General features: G+C 41.1%; 3 protein-coding genes across 3 annotated transcripts; 1 reads left to right on the forward strand and 2 right to left on the reverse strand.

The window, feature by feature from the left end:
• On the forward strand, positions 1 to 25558 carry LOC128064426 (keratin-associated protein 9-2-like). Its single transcript, XM_052657119.1, has 4 exons — positions 1 to 392; positions 483 to 568; positions 5469 to 5476; positions 25049 to 25558. The coding sequence occupies exons 1-4, from the start codon at positions 1 to 3 to the stop codon at positions 25556 to 25558; spliced, it is 996 nt and encodes a 331-aa protein (XP_052513079.1).
• On the reverse strand, positions 8271 to 8768 carry LOC128064434 (keratin-associated protein 9-1-like). Its single transcript, XM_052657128.1, has one exon. The coding sequence runs from the start codon at positions 8766 to 8768 to the stop codon at positions 8271 to 8273; it is 498 nt and encodes a 165-aa protein (XP_052513088.1).
• LOC128064429 (keratin-associated protein 9-2-like) lies at positions 20971 to 21612 on the reverse strand. Its single transcript, XM_052657123.1, has one exon. The coding sequence runs from the start codon at positions 21610 to 21612 to the stop codon at positions 20971 to 20973; it is 642 nt and encodes a 213-aa protein (XP_052513083.1).
• Positions 25559 to 26400: the final 842 nt, after the last annotated feature.

Below are 26400 nucleotides of genomic sequence, written 5' to 3' on the forward strand. Positions count from 1 at the left end.
ATGACACCCTCGTGCTGCTCCCCGCGCTGTCAGCCCCCCTGCTGCAGGACCACCTGCTGTGAGTCCAGCTGCTGCCAGCCCTGCTGCCCCCCCACGTGCTGTCAAACCACCTGCTGCAGGACCACCTGCTGCAGACCTACCTGTGTGACCAGCTGCTGCCCGCCCACCTGTTGCAGCAAACCCTGCTGTCAGCCCACCTGCTGTGAGTCCATCTGCTGCCAGCCCTCATGCCCTCCAACTTGCTATCAAACTAGTGAAACCACCTGCTGTAGGACCACCTGCCACAAGCCTACTTGTGTGACCACCTGCTGTCAGCCCACCTGCTGTGGGTCCAGCAGCTGTGGACAAACCTTCAGTGGGTCCAGCTGCAGCCAGCCTTGCTGCCAGTCGGTGTACTGTGCCCCTGTGTACTGCCACAGAATCTGCTACCACCCCACGTGCTGCTGCCTGCCTGGGTGCCAAGCCCAGGAATGTGGGTCCAGCTGCTGCCAGCCTTGCAGCCGCCCTGTCTGCTGTCAGACCACCTGCTGCCGCCCCAGCTGTGTGTCTACCTGCTGTCAGCCTTCCTGTTGCTGATCACCTCACCAAAGAACCCCTGTCCCCTAGCAACACTTTATAGCAACTGAGTTGCTACTTGGGGACAAAAAATGATTTCTTAGACTTTGCTGACAGCTGGTATGCTCTACCAGAATTTGTTAACCCATCTGCCTCTTTAAAAGCTTATAAATCACCTTGACAGAGTGCAGAGGGTTTCCCCCAGTTGTCTTTCTCTGGTATAAGAGCATCATGTGCCAGGCATCTTTGATAAGGAATTATGTCTCAGTTTTGGTTCTGAAAATAGGACTGACCATGTTGTACTTCTAAGTAACTTAGGAAAACAAGTCCTCATAATGTTTCTATAGGTTTCTGCAGCTTATCATAATTAACATAAGCATACGTTTCTCTATCAATATTCCCATGTCTCTTGTGACCTGCGTTTTCCTTTTATGGTACCTTTGAATTGTCTTCCTAGAGGCAGTAGTCTTGCCTGTGTGTTTCTCAATAAATTCTTTGCCATTACCTTCCTACATTGTGTTTGATTTTTACATGGCATTCCTGATATAGACATTTAAGTACATACTATATGCATTATCCATTATGAGTATCATGTTAGCTCTCAAAATCAATTATTAGCTCATTAAGTAAATTGTGTAGTATGCTTTAGCTAATAATGAACACACTCTTCAAGGATAGAGTCTTCTGTTCCTGCTCACAGGTATTTACCTTTACATCCCCAGGAAACCGATGCTTGCACCTCAGTGACTAAGCTGTAGTTGTTGTCTTTGTTTATGTACGGTTGCTGGGCATGGAGACACCCTAAGGCACGCCAAGGAAATTACGTTCAGACTATTTCTCCCTGCTCTCTACCTCTTCTTGATAACCATCCCTCAGCAATTAGTAACTGTAAAAGAACCGCTGTCCCCACACAACACCTTATATTAACTGACTTGCTACTGAGGACAAAAAATAACTCCTTAGACTTTGCTGACAACTAGTATGCTCCACCAGAATCTGTTACAAATCTCTCTTAAAAAAAAACTCGTGAATCAACTTGATGGAGTTCAAAGAGCTTCCCACTGGTCTACCTGGATGGGAAGCACAGATTCCCAAGAATGTTACCTTGAGTTCAGTTGAGAAGATTCACTCCTACATCACTTTCTGAAACCATGTGTACTACCTCTGTGGATATAGTTGGTATTACCTAAGAGGAATCAGGTAATGGTCTTTGGGTCAAGATATACACTACATCCAGAAGACACGATATCAAAACCATGTGTTGTCACCTCTAAGTTGGTTCTTTGCCCCACATTTGCAAGACCACTCCAATTGTCCATGGGGCCAGTCATCTCTGTCATGTGATGTATGGTAGAACAGGTAGCTCTCATGTTTGTGTGCCTATTGTTGGTCTTGTTCTTCAAAAAGTGGGTCTCTTGGTCCAAATTGATGCTATTCAGAATCCTATGACAATGCTACTCTAGCCCACAGTACAGCTGATAGGGATGAGAAATCCATGTTTAGAACATGCAGTCCTAGAAAGGAGAACCTGGCTCTTTTCCTACCAGTCTGAGAGGATCACTTGCCTTTGTGTGGCGTGGTTAATGAGTTATGATGCTAGCCCGTCGGTGCTCAGCAACATTCTCTGCTTCTGACTGGCAGCACACAGAGCAGGGGCAGCCACGGTGAGAGGGAGCCTATGCTATTGGGTTCACACAATCCTCTATCACTGCCAGTAGATGCTTTGTTCATGCTCCCTTGTGCAAATACTGATGCGCCCGAAGACAGAGATGGGATGAGTTGTTCCAAATTTCTAGTTGTCTAGTGACTTCTCTATTATGAACACTCTGAAGATCATTGATGTGGGACACAAGTGGGAAATACTTTCTGTCCTCAACCCATCTCTATATAATAATTATTCTCCAAGTCTCCTTATGTTCCAGTCTTGCTTATCCCAAGCTCAATCCAGTCAGGGCTTTCACCACTTGTAAACAGCCAATGAACATCATTGTGAGGCCACTTTTCCCCAAAATAAAGATGTCATGCCCATGTGTACTGTTGATTGTTCACTGTAAATATTTTCTCTTTCCACTGCCTTTGAAGAGCAAAAGTGTTATCTGTGGTACTCAAAATTCTCCACCTGGTATAAAAACTTCTGTGGGGCTAAGGACTGGTGAAACTTAAGGTATTGCATGTTTATATATTATGATCAATTAGATTTTGCAAGAATAAAATGCAATTATTACCTGTGTATTCTTTAGTCATTGAGGGCAGCACAAAACTCTTCTGTTCTCCTTGGATGTGGTACAAGTTCTCATACCTTCCAATACCTTGACTTTGTTGCTGTTCAGGCTCTCTGCTGTATCCAATTCTTGGCAACCCATGGACTGCAGCACATGAGGCTTCCTGTCCTTCACCTTGTCCTGGAGCTTCCTGAAGCTCATGTCCATTGAGCCGGTGATGCACCCAACCATCTCATCCTCTGTCATCCCCTCCTCCTCCTGCCTTCTATCTCTCCCAGCATTAGGGTAGTTTCCAATGAGTCAGGTCTTTGCATCAGGTAGCAAAAACATTGGAGCTTCAGCTTCAGCATCAGTTCTTCCAATGAAAATTCAGGGTTTATTTCCTTTAGGATTGACTGGCTTTATCTCTTTGCAGTCCAAGGGATTCTCAACACCACAACTCAAAAACATCAATTCTTTGGCACTCAGCCTTCTTTATGGTCCAACTCTCACATCGATACATGACTATGGGAAAAACCATAGCTTTGACTATAGGGAACTTTGTCAGCAAAGTAATGTCTCTGCTTCTTAATATGCGATCTAGGTTGGTCATAGCTTTTCTTCCAAGGAGCAAGCGTCTTTTAATTTTATGGCTGCAGTCACCATGTGCAGTGATTTTGGAGCCCAAGAAAATAAAATTGGTCACTGTTTTCATTGTTTCCCCATCTGTATGCCATTAGCGGTGGGATTGGATGCAATAATCTTAGTTTTTTGAATGCTGAGTTTTAAGCCATATTTTCACTCTCCTCTTTCACCTTCAACAAGAAACTCTTTAGTTCCTCTTCGCTTTCTGCCGTAAGAGTGGTGTCATCTACATATCTGAGGTTATTGATATGTCTCCTGGCAATCTTGATTCCAGCTTGTGCTTCATCCAGCCTGGCATTTCACATGATGTACTCTGCATATAAGTTAAATAAACATGGTGACAATATATAGCCTTGAGGCACTCCTTTACCAATTTTGAACCAGTCTGTTATTCCATGTTCGATTCTAATTGTTGTCTCTTGACCTGCATACAGGTTGCTCAGGAGACAGATAAGGTGGTCTGGTATTCCCATCTCTTGAAGACTTGGAAGTTTATTGCCAATTTGTGTTAAGTCAGGCAAAATCAATGCAATATTGTAATTAGCCTTCTATTAAAATAGATAAATTTATATTAAAAAATGAATTCAGTAGTTACAGCAAAAAATTAAAAGAAAAAGTCATGCATACAGGTGCTTCCCAGGGGTGCTAGTTGTAGAGAATCTGTCTGCCAATGCAGGAGACTTAAGAGACAGAGGTTTCATCCCTGAATTGGGAAGATCCCCTGGAGGAGGGCATGGCAACCCTCTCCAGTATTCTTACCTGGAGAATCCTATTTACAGAGGAACCTGTTTCGCTGTAGTCCATAAGTTTGCAAAGAGTTGGACATGACTGAAGCAACTTAGCATGCACCCATGCAGGCATAGAGTGTTAAACAAAAGAGACAAAACCTTAGATTATCATGAAACAAGTAAGGGGAAAACCAATTCTCTAGTGATGAATAGATTTGTTTTCTGTGATATTCTTAAAAATATAACAATTGTGTTTTTTCAAAGCCATCTGCTTATAGACTGGTTGACCTGTAAAAGCAGGGGGAAGAGAAAGAAAACACTTGTAGATTAATACATAAGTGGTTAGGGTGGGGAACACGCGTATGCCCATGGCAGATTCATGTTGATGTGTGGCAGAACCAATACAATATTGTAAAGTAAAATAATAATAATAATAAAAAATACACAAGTGGACATAATATGAAAGAAAGTAGTGGAAAATTAACACAACATTGTAAATCAACTACAATTAAATAAAAATATTTAAAAATGAAAAATGATAACATAATATATATGAAAAGTATGTTCTGTACATTCTCCCAATAAGACTAGTGAGTGGCTGAACAAGAATTTGAGTACTTTTCCATATGATTTTAATTCCCGTAACTAAGTGAGTGATAGTTGCTTGGTTGTGTCCGACTCTTTGCAACCTCATGGACTGTAGCCTGTCAGGTTACTCTGTCTATGGAATTCTCCAGGCAAGAAGACTAAGAGCTGTGGTCTTTCCTTCCTGTATAGAGATTTTATGGTTGAAGATAAAATCAGAAGTAAATAAAAGCACAATCTAAGAGTGAGTTTAGTAAAGAAAGTGCGTGTAGGCATGTTAAGTCGCTTCAGTCATGTCTGACTCTTTGCGATCCCATGTACTGTATCCTGGCAGGTGCCTCTGTTCATGGGATTCTCCAGGCAGGAATACTGGAGTGGGTTTTTATGCCTTTTTCAAGGGGATTTTCCCTCCCCAGGGATCTCTTATGTCTCCTGCATTGCCAGGCAGGCAGATTCTTTATCACTAGTGCCACCTGGGAAGTCCAGTACAGAAAGTGAATAATGTAAATTAGAAACATCTTAAAAAGGCACAGACACAATCATAAGAATGATAACATATGTTCATGCATTTCAATGGTATTTCATTCCACTAAACCATAATCCAGTACATTTAGAATATTTAGAGAAAATATTTAGACTTAATCTTAACACTATAGATCTAGTTGGAAAGTTTAGTGACTGGGTCCTCAGGGAAAAATGAATATCTGCAGTCAGTAGGGAAATGCTGGGCATTGTCCAAAATGCACCCTGGGAGGTGGGAAAGTACATGCCAGCGGTTAGTGTGAAACAAAGGTGATTTTTCAGTGTGCGTATCTTCCACTGGGAAGAGTACTGCTCAGTAACTGCTCAGTAATGCCATTCTGGCTGTCTAACAAGTGATCCCAATGAGCAAAAGATTCAGGAGACCAGGCTGGGAGGGGAATGGGGGATAGATGTTAACATAATCACTCTTGAGAGGAGATGTCTGAAAAAGGAATGGGCTACTATGGAGACAAGATATCTCAACTAAACAACCAGTTGGCAATAGGAGTATTGTGTCTGATTTGCAGCTTCTGTGAGTTAATTCTAGCAGGAGACTATAAGGGTTTCTTCTATTACTGAGTCTCTGTGAAGTCCCAACATTTTCTGTCTTGTTCAAACGCTGTAACTGACATTGATTGCTGGCATTGCCGTCCTTCTCTGAAATCCACAAGCACTCAAAGGCGTAACGTTAAAATATTACATGGTGCCATGAAATGATGACATTCGTTCACCTGGGCAAAATGTAGCTCTCTCCCCAAGTGCTTTCAAGTTGGTTGCTATTATTCTGACAAACACACAGGGTCCAAAATTATTCTTGTAGACTCACAAATCTGTTCTTATTTACATACAAAGGTTGAACTCCTCTCCTGAGACATAACAATTTATCTATCCCATTATTAATATGCACATTTATTGATCACAATTATAGTTGCAGGAACTATAGTTTTCATAGTTGATTTGATCAGTTATTTCTCCGTGCATGAATACCTATAAGTAAAGTTAAATAATAATCAGAAGGTCATTTTGTGAGCAATCAGAAGAAGTATATGGAATAACAGAATGCTGAGTGGCATCTAATGCACTCAGGTCGATTATGTAGTCTTTTATAAGGGCTGGAAGACTCAGGTGCAGCGCCCCCTCCCCTGTGCAGTCTTGATTGCACTGCCACCCTTGATTGTGTGCCTCTGCCGACTGAAATCCCATGGCTGACTACTCCAACCCCATTTCAAAAACACACGTTCATTTTTCTAATCCTTTCCAGGCAAGAGGAAATTCTGCTAGTCTTGATATCACAATTTCTCTATAAGTTCTTTTGTATAAATTGGTTCTAGTCCTACTTGCGTCTCATAAGTTAGACTTTAGAAGGGTCAAGCCATCAGCTGTAGTTGACAATGACTATGCATGCAAAATTAAAACGAAAACCCATCTATTGATAAACTATTAGAAGTAATGAGCAAGTTTGGTTACAATATATGAACTAATTGCTATTTTATATGTCAGAAACAGGACTTTCCCAGTAGCCCAGATGGTAAAGAATCTGCCTGCAATGCAGGAGACCCAGGATCAATCCCTGGGTCAGGAAGATCCCCTGGAGAAGAAGATGGCAATCCACCCCAGTGTTTGTGCCTGGAGAATTCCATGGATAGAAGACCCTGGTGGGCTACAGTCTATGGGGTCACAAAGAGTGAGACACATATAGACTTACATATGAAAACACACATACACATACATATGAAAACACACATATGCACACATTTTCACACATATGCAGAAAACACACATGTGCACACACATGTCAGAAATGCTGAAAAATTAGCATTTTAAGTTGTACCCTAAAATAGCATAAGTTATGAAACACCTAGAAATAAAAATGGGGAAGACCTCTACAGAGATCAGTATAAATACTTTCAACAAGCAATTCTACTTGTAGATATTTATCCAATAGAAATGTTTATATACGTGTACCAAAGAAGCTGTTCTAAAACTTTTAAAGCAGCATGATTTTATTAGCCCCAGACTGCAAACAGTCCACACATACATCAGTAGTAAACAAATGAAAGGTGTCATATGCATTCAGTGGAAGATGATACAGTAAGGAGAATAAATGAACTTCAGATAATCACATGGATCAGTGTCACAATCCTAATATAAAGAACAAGTGGCCAATTATATAGTATCTCATTTATATCAAGTTTAGAAAAACTGTGAACTTGCCTACATTTGGGAATGAGTGAGAGAATTTGAAGACAGCAAGTTCTATTTCTTAAGCTGGTAAGAGTGACAGGAGTGTTCACTTGGAGGCAATCTACCACGTTGGTCATTTTCTCATGCGAAATAGAAATAGTAAATGTGGGGCATTGTATGAGCTCAGAATGAATAATTCATAGCATATGCGTATGTGTATAAATCCTCACATCATGAATGTTGCATAAGAACACAAAGCACAATATGAAATGAATAGTGGCACAAGATTTATTTAGAAATTCAGGAAAGATTCCCTGCTTCTGGGAGACACTAGAAGTGATTATAAAAAGAAGAAAGCAGGATAGAAGAATCACGAGTACATTGAAAAGAAACATGATTATGAAGATTATTATGAAGATAGCAACTGAAACTGAAGAAAGTCATGAGTATGTGTCTTCATAGTTACATGTAGAGAGAAGATGAAGATCCTGATTTCCGAGTCAAAGTGGAGACCATCACTCCATTTCAAGGACGCAGGAATGTGGAACATGACTCATATACACAGGAGGAGGAGAATCAAGGGGAAGATCTCCACAGTCTACCAAGCTGATTCTCAACCTTTTAACCAGGGAGATTAATAACAAAAATTTGGTGATAGAACATTGGCTGTAGCAACATTTGGAAGAAAAATTTGTGGAATGCCAAATCAGGTGATGAGAAGGTTGGTTAGAGAGACAGTGATTCTTTAGCAAAGTAATCAGCAGCAGGAAGGCTGGCAGCAGCTGGACACACAGCTGGGGTGGCAGGAGGTGGTCCTACAGCAGGTGGTCTGACAGCAGACAGGGTGGCTTCAAGGCTGGCAGCAGCTGGACCCACGTTCCTGGGCTTGGCACCCAGGCAGGCAGCAGCACGTGGGGTGGTAGCAGATTCTGTGGCAGTACACAGGGGCACAGGAAGCTGGCTGACAGCAAGACTGGCCGCAGCTGGACCCACTGAAGGTTTGTCCACAGCTGCTGGACCCACAGCAGGTGGGCTGACAGCAGGTGGTCACACAAGTAGGCTTGCGGCAGGTGGTCCTACAGCAGGTGGTTTCACTAGTTTGATAGCAAGTTGGAGGGCATGAGGGCTGGCAGCTGATGGACTCACAGCAGGTGGGCTGACAGCAGGGTTTGCTGCAACAGGTGGGCTGGCAGCAGCTGGTCACACAGGTAGGTCTGCAGCAGGTGGTCCTGCAGCAGGTGGTTTGACAGCACGTGGGGGGGCAGCAGGGCTGGCAGGAGCTGGACTCACAGCAGGTGGTTCTGCAGCAGGTGGGCTGACAGCGCGGGGAGCAGCACGAGGGGGTCATTGCGTCAGTGGTGGAGGGTGGACTCCGGCTCAGAGCTGAGTTTCTCAGATTCTGAGGGCTCCTCCGGTTCTGGGCTTTTATATCCTGGACCCCCAATGTTGGGACCAATAAGCAGGACCTTCCTGGTTGTTACTTATGTTATTGTTGCAGTTTTGGATAATTGTCATGGAGGAAGTTGCTTTCTTAGTGTTTTATAGAGAGGCTTCTATAAATTAGTGTTTGATCTTTTCCTTAGTTGGGTCTAGTACTTAAGAATCTTTCCTAGAAATGGAAAGATCAGGAATCATCACCAGCAGCATTTCTGGTCATGTGACATCATCTGGTCATGGGGTAGCTTCTGCTGGCTCTGTGAAGGTCAGAACTGCTCTCCTTTCTCAGCTTTGCTCCTTTGGCTCTACTTAGATTGGGACGTGTCTCGAAAGGGTCAGTATGCTGGTGCATTCTGTGATGAATGAAGCCTGCTTGAGTCCAACTCTGATCCTAGAAACTCAGGTTCAAGGCTTCCACGTCAGTCCATACCTGGACAACTTACTCAATACGTTTCCCAGTTTGATCAGAGACATTCAGGTAGAGGATATTTTGCACAACGCTTTTTATGTGAAAATCAGCACCAAAGCAGGAGACTAGAAGCAGGCATAGAAGCAGTACACTGGGTTTCAGACAGCATCAACCAATTAATATTCCATCCCTATTCTGTAGCACTCCTATTTTGTAGCTCGGAAAAGGCAATGGCACCCCACTCCAGTACTCTTGCCTGGAAAATCCCATGGACGGAGGAGCCTGGTGGGCTGCAGTCCAAGGGGTCGCTAAGTCGGACATGACTGAGCAACTTCACTTTCACTTTTCACTTCCATGCATTGGAGAAGGAAATGGCAACCCACTCCAGTGTTCTTGCCTGGAGAATCCAAGGGACAGGGGATCCTGGTGGGCTGCCGTCTATGGGGTCGCACAGAGTCGGGAACGACTGAAGCGACAGCTGCAGCAGCATTTTGTAGCTGGGTCAGTGATCTGAGGTGAGACCTCCCACTTATACATGGATTTTTAAAAATTGAGTCAAATACAATGATAGCCAAGGTATATTTGAATTTGGCAATTTACATATTTTAACAGATGTTGAATGTGTGAGACATAATTTCTTAATTTTTTTCCTGTGCAGTTCTCTCCCTCTCTTTCCTCTAGTTACAAACGTAGGAGTGTAATTGTCATGTCATAGGGAAAGAATATGGGCTTCCCTGATAGCTCAGTTGGTAAGAATCCACCTGCAATGCAGGAGACCCTAGTTCGACTTCTGGGCCAGGAGGATCCACTGAAGAAGGGATAGGCTACTCACTCCAGTATTCTGGCTGAGAGAATTCCATGGACTGTAGAGTCTATGGGTTGGCAAAGAGTCGGACATGACTAAGCTACTTTCACGCACAGGGAAAGAATATACTCAACAATATTAAAAAAGAATAAAACAGTATTTCAGCATTTCACTACTAGCAGTGTTATATGCTCTCCAGTCTATTGTGAGCTTTCTGAATTCTACTGGTATGCGTCCTCTTGTTTTTATAAATTGAGGTATAATTGTCATAATACATTATATTAGTTTCAAGTGTGAAACTTAATGATTTGATATTTGTATGTATTGCACAATGATCACAGTAAGTCTAGTTAAACTCTGTCACCAACTTCAGTTCCAAATTTTTTGGAGTGATGAGAACTTTTAATATTTACTCTCTTAGCAACTTTCAAATATGTAAGAGAGTATTATTAACTATAGTCACGATGCTGTACAATACCTTCCTCATGGGTTTATTTATAACTGGAAGCTTGTGCTTTTGACTCCCTTTACCCATTTTGCCCACCCTCCACCACCCCACTCCAACTCTGGCTACCATTAATGTGTTCTCTCCATCTATGAGCTCAGGGTTTAGATTTTTGGGTTTCTTTTGCATTCCAAATATAAGTGAGATTATATAGTATTTGTCTTTCTGTCTGACTTGTTTCACTTAGCATAAAGTCTTCTAGGTCCATTTATATTGTCACAAATGGGAAAGCAGCTTATATTTTACTGCTGAATTGTATTCCATTGCATAATACATAACATATTTTCTTCATTCATCCATTGATGGACACTTTGGTTGTTTCCATATCTTGTCTATCATAAATAATGCTGCAATGAACATGTGGTGGTTATATTGTTCCCAGTTAGTGTTTTGTTTTCTTCAGATAAATACCCAGAAGTGGAATTGCTGGATTGGATGGTAGTTCTTCTTTCCATTTTTGAGGACCAGGCATAGTATTTCTCATAGGACTGCACCAATTTATGCTCCCACAAACAGCCCACAAATGTTCTTATATTCTCCACATTCTCACCAAGACTTGATGTAGTTCGTCCTTCTCATTATAGTCATGCAAAACTATGAGGTGGTAACTCATCATGGTTTTGATTTGCATATCCCTGATGCTTAGTAATGTTGAGCTCCTTTCTAGTATCTGTTGCCCATCTGTATGTCTTTTTCTTTCTTTTTTTAATATAAATTTATTTATTTAAATTGGAGGTTAATTACTTTACAATATTGTGTTGGTTTTGCCATACATCAACATGAATCCGCCACAGGTATACACGTGTTCTCCATCCTGAACACCCCTTCCTCCTCCCTCCCCGTACCATCCCTCTGGGTCATCCCAGTGCACCAGCCCTAAGCATCCAGTATCATGCATCGAACCTGGACTGGCGATTCGTTTCACATATATATCACAACACTTTATAATAGGCAGGACATGGAAGCAACCTAGATGTCCATCAGCAGATGAATGGATAAGAAAGCTGTGGTACATATACACAATGGAGTATTACTCAGCCATTAAAAAGAAAACATTTGAATCAGTTCTAATGAGGTGAATGAAACTGGAGCCTATTATACAGAGTGAAAGAAGCCAGAAAGAAAAACACCTGTATGTCTTATAGGAAAATAAAATGTCTATGCTGAACGTCTGCCCATTTTTTTCAATCAGATTGTCTTTGTTTTGTTTTGTTGTTTGCTATTGGGTCAAGTGAGTTCTTTATATATTTTAATATCAATCCTTATCATGTATATGATTTGCAAGTATTAACCCCCAATCAGTAGGCTGCCTTTTCATTTTGCTCACTGTTTAGTTTACTATGTGGAAGCTTTTTTCTTTTTGCCATACCATGTGGCTTGTGGGATCTTAACTCCTAGACCAGGGATTCAACCCAGGTCCCCAGCTGTGAAAGCACAGAGTCACACTCAGTGGACCACCAGGGAATTCCCGCTTTTTGGTTTGATGTAGTCCCCCTTTACTTTTTGCCTTTGCTTTTAGTGTCTTTTTTTTTTTTAAAGCACCAAGACCAATGTTAAGGTCTATGTTTCCTCCAGAAATTTTATGGTTTCAGATTCAGGTTTCATCCATTTTGAGTTTTATTGTCTTTTTGCTTGTGTTGGTCTTCATTGCTGTGTGCAGACCTTCTCTAGTTGGGGTAAGTGGGAGCTACTCTCTAGTTGAGGTGTGCAGGCTTCTCGCTGTGGTGGCATCTTTCTGCAGAGCAGAGACTCGAGAGTGCGGGGGCTTCAGTAGATGTGGCAGGTGAGCATATTTGCTCTGAGGCACGTGGAATCTTCCCAGACCAGGGACCAAACCCATGTCCCCTGCACTGGCAGGTGGATTCTTAACCACCAGACCACCAGGGAAGTCCATTTTGAGTTAATTTTTGTGTATGGTGTAAGATAGTAGTTCAGTTTTATTCTTTTGTAAGTGGCTATCAGTTTTTTTAACACCATGCATTGAAAAGACTGTATTTTCACCACTGTATATTCCTGGCTCCTTTGCTATAGATTAATTGGCTGTAGAATGTATGAGTTTATGTCTGGGCTCTCTATTCTGTTCCATGATGTATGTGCGTTTTTATGCCAAACCATACAGTGTTATTTACTATAGTTTTGTAACACACTTTGCTTTCAGCAAGCATTATGTCTCCAGCTTTGTTCGACCTAGAGGGATGGTATGGGGAAGGAAGAGGGATGGGGGTTCAGGATGGGGAACATGTGTATACCTGTGGCAGATTCATGTTGATGTATGGCAAAACCAATACAATATTGTAATTAACCTCCAATTAAAATAAATAAATTTATATTAAAAAAATAAAATAAAAAAAGGAAAAAAAAGATTGCTTTGGTTATCTGAGTTTTCTATGCTTCCATACACATATTACAATTTTTTTTCTTATTTTGGTGAAAATGCCATTGGATTTTTAATAGGGATTGCACTGAATCTGTAAATTACTTTTGGTAGTAAGGATATTTCAACAATATTATTATTCTAATCCCTGAGCAAAAAATTTGTATTTTCTTCAATTTCTTAATGTATTACATTTTACAGTGTTTACACAGTAGTTTGCAATGTTCTTTCATTTCTGATATTAAATTTGAGGCTTCTCTTTTTCTTAGTGAGTCTAGCTAAAATTTTTAAGTTGCTTACCTTTTTAAAATAAAAACAGCTTTTAGTTTTGATCTTCTCTCCTATTTTTTCCCCTTTTTTAGTCTCTGTTTCATTTATTTCCACTATGATCTTTATTTCCTTGCTTCTACTCACTTGGGACTTCCTTTGCTCTTCTTTATCTAGTTCCTTGAGTGTAAACTTAGGCAGTTTATTTGAAATTTTTTTGTTTCTCAAGCATTCATTGCTATGAGCTTATCTTTTAGAACTTCTGTTTCTGCACCCCATACATTTTGGTATGCTGTAATTCCATTATCATTTGTCTCAAGGTATTTTAAAATTTCTCTTTTGGTTTCTTCTTTGATTCAATTGTTGTCCAGTTGCATTTTATTGAATCTCCACATTGTGAATTTCCAGTTTTCTTTCTAATGTTGGATACTACTGTGGTTTCAAAGTATACTTTATATAGTTTGAATCTTTTTTAACTTACTATGAGTTTGTTTAGTGAGCCAACATATAATCTATCCTGAAGAATGTAAAATGTGTGTTTGAGAAAAATATGTATTATGTTGCCCTTGAAAGCTGTATTCTATATATGTCTGTCAAGATGGATTCATATATGGTGTCATTTAAGCCAATATTCCCCTGTTTATATTTTGGTCTGGATGATCTGTCCAGTGGTGAAATTAATGTCCTCGAGTGGACTATTAATGTCCTCAACTATTACCATATACTTGTCTACTTCTTCATTAGGTCTGTAAATATTTGCATTACATTAATATATTTAGGCTATCCAATAGCATAAACATTTTGACCACAAAATTCCATAAGCAATTCTATATTAGTGTTTTGCAACAAAAATACAAATATATAAAATTGTGTAAGTAAATATATATTTATATGTAATATTTATTTATATATTTGTCAAAAGACATACAAAAATATTTTTAGTTAAACTAGTTTAACATCTTTACTTTTTCAATAGTCTCAAACTGCAAACTATAGATATATGATATATATATATATAATATTAGGGTGGTGGAAGCATTTTATAGCTGCAATTTAGAATGCAGAGGGTTTTTTCTTTTTGGCCTTAGGTGTTGTCCAGCCACTCATGCATTCGTCTTCATCAAATATTTGTAAGCATCCAGTGTGAGAAAGACTATCATCTAAAGAAAATTGTTCTTTGGCCTAAGAATGCGATGACAGAGTAGAAAGAATTAAGTAACTTCCTGCAAAATATATTATGCTCTAAAGAAGTCTCTGAACTGATTCTTGCAGACTCAGAAATCTGCTCTGATTCATGTACCCCTCTTGAGGCATAATAATTTTATCCATTCCATACACTAATGCCAATTTATTCATCACAATTGGGCTTCCCTGGTGGCTCACCTAGTAAAGAACCCACTTGCCAATGCAGGAGACACAAGAGACCTGGCTTCAGTCCCTGAGTCAGGAAGATCCCGTGGAGAAGAAAATGGCAATCTACTCCAGGGTTCTTGCCTGGAAAATGCCATGGGCAGAGGAGCTAGAAGGCTGTAGTCCATGGGGCTGCAGAGAGCTGGACACTACTGAGCACACGTGCACACACACACACGCATTAGTCACAATCATAACTATAATGACTATAGTTTGGACAGTCTATTAGACCCGTCATTTCTCTGTGCAGGAGTATCTAAAGGGAAAGTCCCACAGCAACTAGAAGTTCATTTTATGAGAGCAAAGAATCAAAATAAGTATTAGGAACAGCAAAATGTTGAATAGTATCCCATGCACTCGTGTCAAACACGTGGTCTTTCCTAAGGGGCTGGAAGATTCAGGGGGAGGGCCCCTCGTGCCTGTGCACTGCCAAACCTTGTATGTGTGCCTCTCCTGACTCTGACCTTCCATAGCCAACTGTCCCATCCCCACTGAAGAAACACACATTCATTTTTCAAATCCCCTGCAAGCTTGAGGAAATTCTGCTAGTCTTGATATCACATTTTCTCTCTAAAGTGTCTTTGTATAAATTGGTTCTAGTCCTATTTATGTCTGTAAGTTCAACTTCAGAGGGGAAATCCTGTCAACTGCAGTTGTTATGACTATGTATGCAAAAAAAATTTTTTTAAGCCCATCGATTGGTAAACATTTAGAAATAATTAGGAAGTTTGGTTATTATATCAACATATGTAAATTAATTACTTTTATATATGTCAGAAATATTGAGAAATTAAAATTTTAAGTTGTACTCTATAATAGCATAAACTATCGAGTAACTAAAAGAAGAAATATAATAAAAGTGGGAAAGACCTTTACAGAGAACAGTATAAACACTTTGACCAAGCAGTTCTACTTGTAGATATTTATCCAACAGAAATGTTTATATATGTGCACCAAAGGACCAGTTCATAACAACATTACTTTTATTATCCCCAAACTGCAACCAATCCACATATATATCAATAGTAAATAAATAAAATGTGTCATATTCAATCACTGGATGACTATACAGCAAGGAGAATGAATGAACTACCCCAAAATGACATGGATGAGTGTGACAATCATAATATAAAAGGAAAGTGACCAATTCTGTACTATTGAGAGTTATATTTGAAAGGGTTGGGCTTAAGTTCTATTTCCTAACCTGATAATAGTGACATGCGTTCACTTTGAGATAGTTTATCAAGTTGGAGGTTTTCTCGCATGAGAAATGGAAAAAATAATTTGTGGGGGATTGTATGAGCTCAGCCTTACATCGTGAATTCTGTTGTTGTTTAGTAGCCAAGTCAGGTCTGACCCTTCTGCGACTCCATGGACTATAACCCTCCAGGCTCCTCTGTCTATGGGATTTCCCAGGCAAGACTACTGGAGTAAGTTGCTGTTTCTTTCTGCAGATGCTGGATAATAACGAAAAACACAGTATGGGATGAATAGTGGCACAAGATTTATTTAGAAATCCAGGTAAAATTCCCTGCATCTAGAGAGACAACTCAAAGTGATTATGAAAAAGAAGAAAGTTAGATACAAAAATAATCAGTATATTGAAAAGATACATGATTATGAAGACGATTATGAAGATAAGTATCAGAAACTAAAGAAAAAGTCACGAGGATTTTCCCCAAAAATACATGTAGAGGGAAGGTGAAGATCTAGATTTCAAAGTCAAAGCCAAGATGCTCCATTATAATGATGCAGGAAGCTGGCACATGACCCACACGGATAGGAAGGGGAGAATCAGGGTGAGGTCCTCTACATTCCATCAAGCTGATTCATGAGCCTTTTTATAGGCAGATGAATAAGAAAAAAAATCAGCATCGTTTGGAAATGAATTTGTCCGAGGAACAGCAAGGTTGATTTGTGAGATGGTGGTTCTTTGGTGAGATTTTCAGCAGCAGGAAGGCTGGCATATTCAGTTACACAGATAATTAGGTATTTTAGGTGATGGAGAGTCTAGGTACGAGCCCTGGGGCTCTTCCATCCAGGGGGTCTGGTTTTCCAGTGGATATGTCATTTCTATAGATACCGGGTATATAGCTCAAAGTACACAGTCCGGCCCAAGATGGAGTCCTGCTTTCAAGGTGGAGCCTGTTCTGTCTGTTTCCTCCTTCGTATATATACCTATTGTTGATTCATGTTGCTGTATGGTGGAAACCATTGCAACATTGTAATTATCCCCTAATTAAAAATAATATTTAAAATAATTACCAACCCAATTCCATTTGATTCCTACAAAATCAAATTGATCATAATATATGAGCATTCAATATCTTAAATTTCATGAACTGTTAACTTCAGTAGAAGCTTTTAAGCCAAATGGAGAACTTTCATTATGACAGATAACACTTCTGCTGTGCAAGGGTAGTGGAAGGAGAAAATACTCATAGTGAACAGTGAGTCAGTACACATGTCCATTATATATATGTGTGTATATATATATATATATATATATATATATATATATATTTTGTGTGTGTGTGTGAAAATGTGCCCTGAGGAAATGATGTTCTTTGCCTATTTGCATGTGGTAAAAGGACTGACTGTTTGGATTGAGCCAAGGGAGGAGCAAGAGTGGAAAGTAAAGGGATCTGGAGAATTATTTAGATGGAGGTAGGTGTGAGGGCAGAAAGTGTTTCCCCCTTGTGTCCCACATCAATGACCTCCAGAGTGTTTACCACGAAGGAGACACGGGACAGCTACAGGTCTGGGATCTCTTACCCCACCTCTGTCTTTAGGTGCATCGACGCTTATACGAGAGAGCGTAAACGGAGTACCCGTGGTGGCGGGCGTGGGGGACGTGTGTGGACCCACAGCACAAGCTCGCCCTGACCGTGGCTGGCCCTGCTGTACATGCTGTTAGTCAGAGCAGAGAATAGCATCCTCCGGAAGCCTAGCCACCTAACTTGAAGGCAGGCTAGTTTTCCTCTTAGGTTACATGTGCAGGGAAAAGACAGCAATTCTTCTTTACTAAGATTCCATGTTGTAAACATGGATTTGTTGTCCTTATCAGCAGTACTGTCCACCGGCTTATAGTAACATGGTCATAGGATTCTGAATAGTCCAACTTTGGACCCACTGACCCACTTTTCGATGAACAAGATCAACAAGAGGCAAATGAACATGGGATCTACTTGTTCTGCCATACATCACATGACAGAGATGGCCGGCCCATGGAAAATTAGAATCATCTTGTTCAGTTCAGTTCAGTCACTCAGTCATGTCCGACTCTTTGCCACCCCATGGACTGCAGCACGGCAGGCTTCCCTGTCCATCACCAACTCCTGGAGCTTACTCAACTCATGTCCACTGATGCCATCCAACCATCTCATCCTCTGTCATCCCCTTCTGCTGCTCTCAATCTTTCCCAGCTTCAGGGTCTTTTCAAATGAGTCAGTTCTCCACATCAGGTGGCCAAAGTATTGGAGTTTCAGCTTCAACATCAGTCCTTTCAATGAATAGTCAGGACTGATTTCCTTTAGGATGGATTGGTTGGATCTGCTTGCAGTCCAAGGGACTCTCAAAGAGTCTGCTTCAACACCACAGTTCAAAAGCATCAACTCTTTGGTGCTCAGCTTTCTTTATAGTCCAACTCTCACATCCACCCATGACTACTGGAAAAACCATAGCTTTGACTAGATGGACCTTTGTAGGCAAAGGAATTCTCTGCTTTTTTTCTTTTCTTTCTTTTTTTTTTTTTTTTTACTTTATTTTACTTTACAATACTGTATTGGTTTTGCCATACATTGCCATGAATCCACCACGGGTGTACATGTGTTCCCAAACATGAACCCCCCTCCCACATCCCTCCACATAACATCTCTGTGGGTCATCCCCGTGCACCAGCCCCAAGCATCCTGTATCCTGCATCAGACATAGACTGGCGATTCGTTTCTTACATGATAGTATACATGTTTCAACGCCATTCTCCCAAATCATCCCACCCTCTCCCTCTCCCTCTGAGTCCAAAAATTCGCTCTACACATCTGTGTCTCTTTTGCTGTCTTTCATATAGGGTCGTCATTGCCATCTTTCTAAATTCCATATATATGTGTTGGTATACTGTATTGGTGTTTTTCTTTCTGGCTTACTTCATTCTGTATAATCGGCTCCAGTTTCATCCATCTCATTAGAACTGATTCAAATGTATTCTTTTTAATGGCTGAGTAATACTCCATTGTGTATATGTACCACAGCTTTCTTATCCACTCATCTGCTGATGGACATCTAGGTTGTTTCCATGTCCTGGCTATTATAAACAGTGCTGCGATGAACAGTGGGGTACACGTGTCTCTTTCAATTCTAGTTTCCTTGGTGTGTTCTGCACAACAAAGGAAAATATAACCAAGGTGAAAAGACAGCCTTCAGAATGGGAGAAAATAATAGCAAATGAAGCAACTGACAAACAACTAATCTCAAAAATATACAAGCAACTTATGCAGCTCAATTCCAGAAAAATAAACAACCCAATCAAAAAATGGGCCAGAGAACTAAATAGGCATTTCTCCAAAGAAGACATATGGATGGCTAACAAACACATGAAAAGATGCTCAACATCACTCATTATTAGAGAAATGCAAATCAAAACCACAATGAGGTACCACTTCACACCAGTCAGAATGTCTGCAATCCAAAAGTCTGCAAGCAATAAATGCTGGAGAGGGTGTGGAGAAAAGGGAACCCTCCTACACTGTTGGTGGGAATGCAAACTAGTACAGCCACTATGGAGAACAGTGTGGAGATTCCGTAAAAAATTGCAAATTCTCTGCTTTTTAATAGGCTGTCTAGGTTGGTCATAACTTTTCTTTCAGGGAGCAAGCCTCTTTTAATTTCATGGCTGCAGTAACCATCTGCAGTGATATTGGAGTCCCCCAAAATAGTCTCTCAATGTTTCCATTGTTTCCCCATCTATTTGCCATGAAGTGATGTGACCAGATGCCATGATCTTAGTTTTCTGAATGTTGAGTTTTAAGCCAAGAGTATTAAGCCTCTTTCAGTTTCATCAAGAGATGGCTGACTCATGGAAAATTAGAATGGTCTTGTAGATGTGCAGTAAAGAACCAACTTAGAGGAGACAGCACACGAGGTTGATATGTTGTTTCCCAATATGGTACATATTTTGACCTAATGGCCACTATGTGGTTCCCATATAGGTAGTACCATGTATATCCACAAAGGTAGTATACATGGTTTGAGAAAGTGAAGTAGCAGTGAACCCTCTCACTTTAACTCAGGGTAACATATATGGGAATCTGTTCTTCCCCTCCCCATGGATCTACACTCTCCTGGACTGAAGGTTTTAATACTATGAAAGTCACATGTTTTAGGGAATAAAGTCTATGTTTAAACTGTCATCTGGTCATTTTGGACTCCTCATCTAGATAGACCAGTGGGCAGAGAGAGGAGTTACTAATTGCTGAGGGGTCATTATCGTGAAAAGATAGAGGGCAGGGAGAAATAGTCTGAACATAATTTCCCTGGAGTATCTCATGGTGTGTCCAGGCCCAGCAATAGAAAACCACATGAACAATGACAGCAACTGTAGCTCGCCAAGGACATAGTCACGAGGTTCAGACATCTATTCATCCTTCCTCGGGATGTAAATGCAAGTGCCCTTGAGCAGGAACAGAAGACTTCATCCTGGATGAGTCTGTTTATTATTAGGTAAATCACACTACACAATGAAATGGGTTTTTAATAATGAGATAATAATTAGGAAGGGGACTAATAGGATGCTCATATTGGATAAGACATATAATATATAAATCTATATATGAGGAATGTGGTGCAATAAATCAAACACATACAGAAGAATTGTGTGAGAAATTCTCACATTTATTGAGAAACATACACGTAAAACCCAAAGTGATTGTAAAAGGAGAAAGCATGATACAAGAACTATGAGGGTAGCAAAAGAGAAAATATGATTATAAAGTTTATGATAGGCTATAGAAACCTATAGAAACATTCTGAGATCTGGTTTTCTTAAGTTACTCAGAAGAACTAGATGGTCAATCCTATTTTCAGAGTCAAAACCAAGACATACTCCCTTATCACAGATGCAGGAAGGTGGCACATGGTCCTCCTACACCAGAGAAAGACTATTGGAGGAAGCCCCCTGCACTCCGTCAAGCTACTTCACAAGCTCCTAAGCAAGATGAGTAACTGAAATTCTGGTCGAGCATGTCAGTTGTCAGCAAAGTCTAGGCAGTGATTTTGTTTTGTCCCCAGGTAGCAAGTCAATTAATAGAAGGTGCTGTATAGGGACAGTGGATGCTTGGCAAGGTGATCAGCAGCAGGAAGGCTGGCAGCAGCTGGACACACAGCTTGGGCGGCAGCAGGTGGTCCGACAGCAGGTGGTCTGACAGCAGACAGGGCGGCTGCAAGGCTGGCAGCAGCTGGATCCACAGCTCTGGGCTTGGCACCCAGGCAGGCAGCCGCATGTGGGGTGGTAGCAGGTTCTATGGCAGTACACGGGTGCACAGGAAGCTGGCTGACAGCAGTTGGAACCACCGCAGGTTTGTCCACAGCTGCTGGATCCACAGCAGGTGGGCTGACAGCAGCTGGTCACACAAGTAGGTTTGCAGCAGGTGGTTTCAGTGATTTGACAGCAAGTTTGGGGGCAGGAGGGCTGACAGCAGCTGGACTCACAGCAGGTGGGCTGGCAGCAGCTGGTCACACAAGTAGGCTTGAGGCAGGTGGTCCTGCAGCACGTGGTCTGACAGCTGATAGGGCAACAGCAAGGCTGGCAGCAGCTGGACCCACCGCAGGCGGGCTGGCAGCAGGTGGTCACACAGGTAGGTTTGCAGCAGGTGGTCCTACAGCAGGTGTTTTCACTAGTCTGATAGCAAGTTGGGGGGCAGCAAGGCCGACAGCAGCTGGACTCACAGCACGTGGGCTGGCAGCACGGGGAGCAGCAGGAGTGAGTCATTTTGTCAGTGGTGGAGTGTGGACTCCTGTTCAGAAGTGAGTTTCTCAGATTCTGATGACTACTTCTGTTCTGAGGCTTTTTATACACTGGACCCCCAGTGTTGGGACCAATAAGCAAGACTTTCCTTGTGTATGTCGTTTTTGTAGTCAATGGGAAATTATCCAAGAGGAAATGATTTCTTTAGTGTTTTGAGGCCTATTTAAATTAGTGTTTGATCTTCTTTTTAATTATTACTAGTACTTAAGAACCATTTCCAGAAGTGAAAAAGAATAAGGAATCATCGCAGCAGCATCTCTGGCATGTGACATCATCAGGTCATGGGATAGTTCTTCCTGCCTTGGCCAGGGTCAGAACAGTCACCTTTTCTTTGTTCCTTTAACTATGCTTAGGTTGAGACTTGCTGGATGCTGATGCATTCTGTGATGAATGAAGCCTGCTAAAGTCCAAGTCTGATCTCAGACAAAGTCTGAGATTCAAGATAATCACGTGTATCTATATACATGACTTTCTTTTTTTTTTTAATTTTTTTGAAATATAAATTTATTAACTTTAATTGGAGGTTAATTACCTTACAATATTGTATTGGTTTTGCCATACTTCAGCATGAATCTGCCACAGGTATACACATGTTCCCCATCCTGAATCCCCCTCCCACCTCCCTCCCCATACCATCCTTCTGGGTCGTCTCTGTGCCAGGACTTGGAAGCAACCTAGATGTCCATCAGCAGATGAATGGATAAGAAAGCTGTGGTACATATACACAATGGTATATTACACAGCCATTAAAAGAATACATTTGAATCAGTTCTAATGAGGTGGATGAAACTGGAGCCTATTATGCAGCGTGAACTAAGCCAGAAAGAAAAACACCAATACAGTATGCTAACGCATATATTTGGAATTTAGAGAGATGGTAACGATAACCCTGTATGTGAGACAGCAAAAGAGACACAGATGTGTAGAACAGTCTTTTGGACTCTGTGGGAGAGGGAGAGGGTGGGATGATTTGGGAGAATCATACGTTGAAACATGTATATACATGTCTTTCAAATCAATAGTGATTGACCTAAAATGTTTCCCAGCTTCATTAGGTACATTTAGGTAGAAGGTGTTGACAGGTTGTTCTTCACTAACTTTTCAGCACCAAAGCTGGAATGCAGGCAAAAGCTGTACCCTGTTTTCAGGCAACATCAATGCATTAATGTCCCATAACTGTTTTTAGCTGGATCAATCACCTCTGGTGAGACATCACAACTTGCACATGCTTTCTTTTATAATTTGTGACAAATAGGTAGATAGGATGATAAATTGATAGATTTATATATTTCAGTAAATGTGAAATGTGTCAGCCATAATATCTTAAAGTTTTTTCTGCCCTCTCTTTTAGATACACATGTAAAAGTGTAACTGCCACGCCATAGGGAAAGTATATAATCCACAGTGCTAGAAACAATATAAGTGTTTCAATATTTCACTACAGCAGTGTCATGTACTCTCCTGCTATGAGACTCCTGAATTCTCCTGGTATGTATCTATCCTTGTTTGTTTGTTTTTAATTGAGCTGTAATTGACATGGCATTATATTGTTTATAGGTGTTCCACATAATAATTTGATATTTGTAGATGTTGCAAAGTTATCACTGTAGTAAGTCTAGTTAACGTTAACATCTGTCACAATTGAGAGTTACAAAGTCTTTTTTCTTGCATGAGAGCTTTTAAAATCTACTTTTCTAGCAACTTTCAAAGATTTCAGTATTATTAACTATGGTCATTAACTGTACATTACATTCCCCATGCATTTATTTTATAAGTGTACCTTGTGATCCCATTTACCTATTTCACCCACCCCACCTCCCACCTCTGGCTACCATTGATATGTTCTATGTATGAGCTCAGTTTTACAAAAACTTTTTTTAAGATTCCATGTATAAGTGAGATCACATGGTATTTGTCTCTCTCTAACTCATTTCATTTGGCTTAATGTCCTCAAGGCCCATCCGCATGGTCATAAATGGGAAGATACCCTTCAGGAAGAGTCCATTTGAGTCTGAGGAGTCCAGCTTCATTCTTTTACACATGGCTGCCCAGTGTTCCCGCCACAATTTATTTAAAAGATTGCAATTTCCTTATTGTATTAATATATATTTGGCTCCTTTGTAATAAATTAGTAGGCCATATAATGTGTGGACTTATTTCTGGCCTCTTTATCCTATTCCACTGATCTAGGTGCCGGTTTTTTCCAATCCATATTGTTTGTTTAATATAGCTTTGTAATATTATGGAATCAAGGGAAATGATGCTTCCAGCTTTGTTCTTCTTTATCACTATTGCATTGGCTATTTTGTGGTTCTATACACATTTTAATTGTTTTCCTTCTTTCTGCCATTGGAACTACATTATCATTTTATCCTTTCTACACTATCATTTTATCATTTCTATTGACTGTATGTTTTCCCATTACATGGCAATCATACTCTAGCATATATATCTAAAAGAGAGAAAATGAGGCCTAAAAGCTTTAAGAAATTGTGGCTGAGATTCCACATTTGTCAGAATATGTAAATTTACAGATTCAAACGTACCTTAGTTATTCTCCTATCTAACCTGCTTGTCACAAATTATAGAAGAAAGTATATGCAAGTTGGGATGTCTCACCAGAGGTCATTAGCCTAACTAGAAAATAGCAATGAAGCAGTAAGGAAGGGATGCTGTTTGAAAATAGGATTCAGCTTTGCCTCCATTCCAGTTTTGGTGCTGATTTTCATTTGAAAAACAATGTGGCAACAATCCTCCACTCAGATGACCCTGATAAAACTGGGAAACATTTCAAACCAGTTGCCAAGTATAGATATATATAGATATATGTGGAAGTCTTAACTCTGACTTTGTCAGAGATCAGGCTTGAACTCAAGCAGGCTTCATTCATCACAGAATGCCTCAGCAGCCTGACCCTTTTGAGGCACGTACCAATCTAAGTAGAGCCAAAGGAACAAAGCTGTGAAAGGATAACAGTTCTGCCCTTCACAGAGGCAGCAGGAACTACCCTATGACCAGATGATGTCACATGACCAGAAATGCTGCTGGTGATGATTCCTGATCTTTTCATTTCTAGGAAAGATTCTTAAGTACGAGACCCAATTAAGGAAAAGATCAAACACTAATTTACAGAGGCCTCTCTATAAAACACTAAGAAAGCAACTTCCTCCATGACAATTATCCAAAACTACAACAATAACATAAATAACAACCAGGAAGGTCCTGCTTATTGGTCCCAACATTGGGGGTCCAGGGTATAAAAGCCCAGAACAGGAGGAGCCCTCAGAATCTGAGAAACTCAGCTCTGAGCCGGAGTCCACCCTCCACCACTGACGCAATGACCCACTCCTGCTGCTCCCCGCGCTGTCAGTCCACCTGCTGCAGGACCACCTGCTGTGAGTCCAGCTGCTGCCAGCCCTGCTGCCCCCCCACGTGCTGTCAAACCACCTGCTGCAGACCTACCTGTGTGACCAGCTGCTGCCCGCCCACCTGTTGCAGCAAACCCTGCTGTCAGCCCACCTGCTGTGAGTCCATCAGCTGCCAGCCCTCTTGCCCTCCAACTTGCTATCAAACTAGTGAAACCACCTGCTGTAGGACCACCTGCCACAAGCCTACTTGTGTGACCACCTGCTGTCAGCCCACCTGCTGTGGGTCCAGCAGCTGTGGACAAACCTTCAGTGGGTCCAGCTGCGGCCAACCTTGCTGCCAGTCGGTGTACTGTGCCCCTGTGTACTGCCACAGAATCTGCTACCACCCCACGTGCTGCTGCCTGCCTGGGTGCCAAGCCCAGGAATGTGGGTCCAGCTGCTGTCAGCCTTGCAGCCACCCTGTCTGCTGTCAGACCACCTGCTGTCAGACCACCTGCTGCCGCCCCAGCTGTGTGTCCACCTGCTGCCCTTCCTCCTGCTGATCCTCCTGTCATAGAACCATGTGAGACACATCAGTCTTCTGACAGCTAACATAAGAGTTTTCCAGTTACTGCCGCAAGCTCCACTGCCAGGCTTTATCAGCATCCAGCGTGCAGCTACCATCTTTCTATGAGTCATATTCCTGATTAAGAGGCTCTGTGAGGTGGTATGGTGCATGCAGTTGACTTCAGTATGCCTTTCTCCATCTTCCTTTTCTATTAAACTCTGTGATATCTGCAAGTTTTAGGTCTCCTGCCTTGCAGTCATTGTGTCAGCCTTGCAAAAATGATCACCACTTTTCTTAAGTAACCTAAAGCACAAATCACTGTGTTGGTTTTCTTAGGTTTCTTTCATGTTTACTACTTCATAAGTTTTTTCCCTAATGGACTCATTAGAGAAAATGACTCATTCTATTTTACTTCCTCCTCTTTAGGATTACCCTGTGTTGTATTCTCAACTGTGAGAAAGCGTCTCTGATTTCTTCCGAATGAAGTCTTTGCTGTCTTCTAGCCTATATTCTGATTTGACTTTTTATACAGCATTTTCTGTTAAGTCCTCTCATTCATACTGTATTTCTGAGCCTGACAATGACCCCTAAACTGGCAGAACCAAGATGATTGCCCCCCTCTTATGGATGAATAAAAGCCACTCGACTATTCATAGGTAGAATTTGGTTGAGAGCTAGGGTCTCTTTTGTTTGTGCTCCAGGGTCTTACAATAAGATCTTACTAGAAGCACAAAGTGATCTGAGCACTGGAAATATGTGTGCTTTGGATTGCCTGTGTACCATTGAATATAAGCCTTTCCCTATGCAGATAAATTTCCTGTTTACAAATGTATTCTC

This window comes from Budorcas taxicolor, chromosome 19 (genome assembly GCF_023091745.1).
Source record: "Budorcas taxicolor isolate Tak-1 chromosome 19, Takin1.1, whole genome shotgun sequence".
NCBI classification, from domain to species: Eukaryota; Metazoa; Chordata; class Mammalia; order Artiodactyla; family Bovidae; genus Budorcas; species Budorcas taxicolor.